General features: G+C 37.3%; 1 protein-coding gene across 1 annotated transcript; it reads left to right on the top strand.

The window, feature by feature from the left end:
- The first annotated feature begins 5,070 nt into the window (after positions 1–5,070).
- LOC128281998 (uncharacterized) lies at positions 5,071–5,961 on the top strand. The gene is made up of 2 exons (XM_053020230.1): positions 5,071–5,401; positions 5,447–5,961. Exons 1-2 carry the CDS (start codon positions 5,071–5,073, stop codon positions 5,959–5,961), a joined length of 846 nt encoding a protein of 281 aa, XP_052876190.1.
- The last annotated feature ends 1,027 nt before the right edge of the window (positions 5,962–6,988 follow it).

Below are 6,988 nucleotides of genomic sequence, written 5' to 3'. Positions count from 1 at the left end.
ACATAACCAATATTCTTAAACTTGAAATTGAACTTGGAACTTACATTCAATATCTACATTAACGCCTTCTCATTTGCATAGAGCCCCATTCTCTTCATTATTTATTTTCCCCTTTCGTTCAATTTTGAGAGTATTTTTGTTATTAAGAAACTTAGCTATATTGAAGGCTTTGGCTATGTTTAAGGCATTTGTTGTGTAGAAGTCCTTGGTTGTGTTGAATGAGCTTTTGGGTGGATGATCTTGAAATGTGTATCACAAACATTATCTCCCTCTTCTTGATGTTGTTGCAATATATGGTTCTATGGGAGATGCTTTTGTTTGAGTCTTAGTTGGATCTCTAGAAGTTAGTTTGTAGACTATAAATATAATATGTGCCAACAAAATTTAAATCAAAATGTCATATAAGTTTGAAATAATAATTTATTGAAATAGTTCAAGATTGCCTTAATAACATTTGATGCAATTGGTGGAGGAGGTTATGGTGTTGATGGTTCTAGTGGATGAGCTAATATTATTGATGCTTCTGAATGAGCTATTTGTAACAGTCCGATTTAGATCCTAATCGGAATAGTGGTTTCGAGACCACAGATCCGAGTCAAAAAAATATTTAAATATTATTTTCTGTGTTTATAATATATGAATTAGCATGTGTGAAAGTTTCGTATGAAAATTTTATCATTTGTGTGCTTAATTTGCAAAAAGGACCTAATCGCGTAAAATGTAAAAGTGGTTTTCTAATTTTTAAAGTGCCTATTTGATATGTCTTTATAGTTGAGAGGTCCTTATGTTGCTATTTGATCATTGTACATATGAGTGGACATTAATGGCCTTGATATTAATGTTTCAAATGTTTATAATGTAAGGGTAAATTGGTAATTGATGTATTAATGTTAATTAAATTAAACCAAACATAAAATTAGTTCATTTTGTGCTCATTTTTGTAGAAAATCACAAGAAAAGAAAAGAGAAAAAGCTTGTTAGGGTTTCGGCTAAGAATTTGGCTAATTAAGGTATGAGTTTTATTCGATTTTTGATAATTTCTACGTTTTTGTAATTGTTGCTTGATATTCTATAAAGCCCATGTCTAAATTTCTGATTTTGTTGATGATTTTGAATTGAGCCATTGATAAAATTATGAGCTTTGTGTTGTTAAATGATGAAAAACGAAAGATATGTATTGGGTTAACATGTTTTGTCTTTGAATTTTTTATGAAATTGAGTAATTTGGACTAAATTGTAAAAAGGAGATTTTAAGTGACTAAAATATGAAATAAATGAAATATGCGGGCTTGTATGAGTTATAGGGATATTCGACCAATCATATGTCTAAGGAAATTTTGAGTATTTTGAGATTTTGTAAATTAGGGACTAAAATGTCAAAATGTGAAAATGTGAGGGTTAATTTGTAAAATTCCCTAAATATGTGTTTTTGGATTGATTTGAATGATTTGGTGAATAAAATAGTTAAATTTTAATTTATATAGATCAAGAACTAAAGAAAACGGAATTAGATCAGGGAAAGTCAAAAGTCGTAGAGTAGCCGATTCCGTCTATTCGAATCCGAATGAGGTAAATGATTATATACTTTTAACATCTTGCATATTATTTAACCTTAAAAATCTCCGTTCTATAATGCATGTTTTAAATGATTATATACCTCTAGTTTTTGTCAAAATCCATCAATCCATTATATAATATGTATATATTAAGTATTTATCATCGCTTTAAACCCGTTTTATACCATATTGCTTCCGTAGTTTGCATTTTGTTTTATGCCTCTAGTAATTCTATTGTGCCATGTATGCGGTAGTTGCATTTTATTTACTCATTATTGTCATGTTAGTTGTTCTCCACGCATGATTGAAGTCAAGTTATATTTTTAAGTTAATTATATTTAATTGTTTATTTTCTTAGTTGATTAATATTCTCATTCATCAAGTATGGTATCTCATATATTCATTATCACATATCATCGTTTTCCACTTGATTTTTGGAATGTGGTTTTATAAAATCTAAATTTCGTGATTAATTCCATTTTATTAATGCATTTTAAGCTAGTTTCACTTTTTTTTTTTAAAAAATCCTTTAAAACGAAGACGAGATTCGATATTTGGCAATCCGTGGAATCGTGCCCTAACGTGTTGGGTTGCAATTTCGCGTTTGCCCAAAATAATCGAATATCACTTCAAATTTCACTCATGTCTTTTAAAATCCCTTAAACGAAGGCGATGTGCGATATTTGGCAACTCGTGGAATCGTGCCCTAACGTGTTGGTTGGCGAATTTCTCGTTTGCTTAAAATAATCAAATATCTCCTCAAAATTTCGCTCGTATCTTCTAAAAATCCTTTAAAATAAAGGCAATACTCGGTGTTTGACGATTCAGAAATCATGCCCTATCGTGCTGGGTTGTGATTTCTCGTTTGGTCAAAACAATCGAATATTCCTTTAGGTTTTCACTCATTTTTTTAAGAAAACATTTTAAAACGACGGTGATGTTCAATGTTTGGCGATTTGAGAATCGTGCCCTATCGTGCTGGGTTGCGCATTTTCATTGGTTCAAAACAATTGAAGATCCCTTCGGAGTTTCGTTCACACTTTCTAAAAACTCTAAAAATGAAAGAAATGTTCGATGTTTGGCAATTAGGGAATAGTGCCCTATCGTCTTTGGGTTGCAATCTCCGTTTGTTGAAAAAATTGAATATTTCTTTGGAATTTCACTCGTATTTTCTAAAGCGAGGCAATGGTCAATATTTGGCAATTCGAGGAATCGCGCCCTACTGTGCTGGGTTTCGGTTTTCCGTTGAACTAAATAGTGAGCATCCTCTTATGAGTTTCAAATAAAAAAAATCTTTTGGATATCAAAACAAGAGGATTTCTGACAACTGACTCGGGTTATTCAAATGTTATCAAAAAAGAACCACATTTCAAAAACTTTTTTAAATTTTAGGCATAAAGGCAGTATTTAATCGATTTGGTACCAATTTTGGGTGTAGTGAGGGTACTAATCCTTCCTCATGCGTAACTGACTCCCGAACCCGTTTTCTCAAAAATTCGTAAACCAAAATCATTGTTTTAGTAAACTAAAATGTTTTATTAAAATAACTTTATTCTTAGGTGATCCGATCACACCAAAACAAAGATCGGTGGCGACTCCGTATTTCATTTTCAAAAAGTCGATCCCCCTGTATTTTCATTAAGTTTAAAAAATTTAAAATTTTTGGAAAAGGGATGGTTTCAACAGCTTGGCGACTCCACTAGGGATCGCTAGAAAGTCGAGCCATAAAATCGTTTATTTGCTGTCTTTTTGTCAAAAATCAAAACTTTTTTTAAAAATCATATGTCTTTCGATTGCATTTGATTGTATGATTGTTTCAGTGTGGGTCTTTTAGAATAATGCTGCATTTCATTTCATGACCACTGTGGTCACACCTTCTAAGTGGGAGTAAAAAACTACACTTTCGTGAGGTTTTCACCTCCGCATGGGCTAGTGGATTGCTTCCGGGGTACATCCGTACCTATGATTTTGTGAGATTTTCATCTCCGCATGGTTATCAGGAAATATATCCCCCCGAACCGAACTCGATCTATATGAGCCTATAATGGGTGAGGATTGAGGAATCTGCTGGTTCGGGTACCTTATCCCTAGAACTAAATCACATATAGTGAACCTTAGGAACTATCCTTGGGTGTAGCCGCGTCGAGCCTTAGTACTTACCCATATATGCGTTATAATTATCGTTTATATGCTTGCATTCTATCGCTATTATTTGGTACTAACCAGTGTTTTGTTTTGATTGTCTTTTTTGCATGACATTGCATACTAAAGGAGGTGTTAATCCGTATTCAATTACTAAGTTAGAAAGTTTGACATGGAGAATGAATTTTTTAGTAAAGTCGAGGATAACGCGGTCGTTCGTGCACGGTCTTAGAGGCTACAATCAGAGAGAGAGAATAGCTTGGCAGAAGGGTATGTATCGGAGCTGCAGGATTTCACTCGCGTCAATGTAGTACAGAATGAGTTGCAAGAGTTGAAAGACATTTGGGCTAGTTGGGATGAAGGGATCAAACAATTGTTTTACCAAAGCTATGGTGACATATCCTACCTGCTAGACATTAGAGTGGATAAGCATTTGTTCCGAGCCTTGGTGCAGTTTTGGAATTCTGCGTACAAATGTTTCACTTTTGGAGAACTGGATTTGGTACCTACCATGGAGGAATACACTATGCTGCTTAGGTGTCTAAAAATTCAGGTCCGGAAGACTTATGCCTGAGTTTTTAGTAGTCAGACTTTCGTGAAGAAGCTGATGAGCATTTCTGGGATGAGCGAGCCTTGGGTCACTGCTCAGATTCAGCAGAAGGGAGATAGCAAATGTATCCCTTCGGAGAATTTGCGAGATTTGATCTTGACGCATCCAGATGAAGGAAAGAGGGTCAATATATTTGCCTTAAGCATCTACAGATTAGTGATTTTTCCTAAGGCTTTGAGGCACGTGGACGAAGCAGTCATTGACTTGTTCAATCGCCTTGAAAAGGGAATCACACCGGTACCGGTAATATTGGCAGAAACGTTCAGGTCTTTGAGCTCATGTCGGAAGGCAAGCGAGGGGCGGTTTATTGGATGTGCACAGTTGTTGATGGCATAGTTTCACGGGCACTTTTAAAAAGTAGACAAAGTTTCCTATCGAATCTTTTCTGAGGGTTATTCTCTATTGAAAGAAGAGGCAGCTATACAGAGGAGAGAGGATATCTCGGAGGAGAAGTGGATGGACATTCTTTAGAACCTCAAGGAGGGGGATATCGAGTGGAGAGCTTATTGGATGGTTCCTGATGAGATCATGTACCGATGTGGTAACTTCGATTGGGTGCCATTGTTAGGAATTTGGGGAGCTACCAGGTATACTCCGTTGATAGCCTTGAGGCAATATAAGTCGAGGCAGTTTGTACCCACGACTTACGGACTTGCTCAGAGTGAATTCGCTTTTAAGGGTGCTCATTATAAGAAGAGAGTTCTTGAGTTATCGGATGCTTAGAAGCAAACTTGTTGGATGAAGAGGTTAGCCGTCGGTCCCATGGTAACGTCCGAGTACAGCGAGTGGTTTAAGAAGAGGATTAATGATAATATTCCTAGGCCAAGCTTAGAGAATGCTCGACCTATCGAGGAACAATTACAAGTCGCCCCATCAGAATTGGAAATTATAAGGCAATATTTCGAGAAAAAGAGTTCAGAGCTTGGGAAGAAGATCGAACAATTAAAGGAAGAGAAGATGCACTTAAGGTTAGACGCTGATGTTCAAAGGTCAGAGGCTGAGAAGTGGAGAAAAGGAAAAACTAAGGTCGAAGAGGATCTAGACAGCTTGAAGACGGACTACAAGAAACTGCGCTTATCTATGAGAACTGCGGGTTTAGGTAAGACTTCCGAATAATGGCGCCATGAAATTCGAGAAGAAAAGGCTAATACCGATCGGTGGGAAAGGAAATTCCGAGAAGCTCAAGCACGAAACGAAGATTTAGAGAAGAGTCTGTCAGAAAGTAGAAGTGAGCGAGGTGAATTAAGGGCTAGAGTGGCGAAACTCGAGAAGTCTCTGCATTACTACCGAAACCGCAACACCGCAATAGAGTTGAGGGCAAGCTTGAGCAAGATAGAAGAAATGCAAGGAAAAATAGAAGGGTTAGAGGCCTCACTGCAAAACTGTGAGATGTGGGTCCAGTTTTTAGAAGCAAACGAGGATCGTGGGAGAGAGCAGCTTCACCATGCGCAAGACCAAGTCAGAAATAGAGATTACCTTATGGGAGAAGCCATAAACCAGATTCGGGAGGTAGCGGACTACTTACAAACTTTAGCAGTTCAGGCGGACACACTGAGCGTGAAGTATGAGTTGGAGTCGGATTGCGGACAAGAGCTGGCCTTGTTGCTTAGAAAAATTAGGACTTTGAGTATTAGAGCGAAATTTTATTTGTAACTCGACTTTATGTAAAAGATTTTATTTTCGAGTGAAATTTTCTAAGGGCAATTGAATCAAAAATTGATGCCTCCTTTGCATTCATGCATTTGCATTACATCATATCATTATGCATTAAAGGCCATAAGAGTTTTCTAATTAATTAATTAAAAATTATTTCAGTAACCTAGAAACCAACGAAAACCAACCAACCACACACCCCAACGGTACAAGGAAAAAATCAATGGATAAGAGACTCGAGAAATTGGAGCAAATGCAAAAGGACATGCAAGATCAAATGCAGTCTCAGATGCAAGAGCAGCTAGCCAAGATTTAGCGAGAAATGAAGGAACAAATGATGGAGTCCCAAAGAGAAATGATGTCCCAGTTATCCAAATTGCTGTTGGGAGGAATGGATAAGGGAAAAAGCCCAATGGACAAAGTTGAAGAAACTAATGAGGATCTCCAATACCCTTCTGGCTTTACTCCGACACATATACCGATGAATCTCGAGATCAACCCACAAAAACCATCTGTCACAATCTTGCCCCAGCAAGTCCAGGCTGGAGCTTCAATTCCGATGAACTTCCAAACCGGCTCAGGCTCTAACTTTGTCAACAACCCGAACTATCCGCTCGTTCCCTACTTGGATAAAATTGCTGAAGAAGAAAAGGCGATAATGGATTCGCAAAAATAATTGGAAGAACGGTGTAGATGGCTTGAGGAGAAATTCATAGCCATGGAGAGCGCGGATCATCATCAAGGGATTGATGCTAAGGACCTGAGTTTGGTCCCAGATTTAGTCCTTCCCCCTAAATTCAAGATGCCCGAGTTCGAGAAATACAATGGAACAAGCTGCCCTGAAGCCCACATCACTATGTTCTGCAGGCGAATAACGGAGTATGTTAACAACGATCAGCTATTAATCCATTACTTTCAAGATAGTCTGGTCGGGGCGGTGTCTAAGTGGTACAACCAATTAAGCCGCTCTAAGATTAACTCGTGGAAGGACCTGGCCCAGGCCTTTATGAAGCAATACAATCATGTG

The sequence above is a fragment of the Gossypium arboreum genome, chromosome 10, assembly GCF_025698485.1.
Source record: "Gossypium arboreum isolate Shixiya-1 chromosome 10, ASM2569848v2, whole genome shotgun sequence".
Classification (NCBI taxonomy): Eukaryota; Viridiplantae; Streptophyta; class Magnoliopsida; order Malvales; family Malvaceae; genus Gossypium; species Gossypium arboreum.
This window is presented reverse-complemented; position numbering and strand designations above follow the sequence as displayed.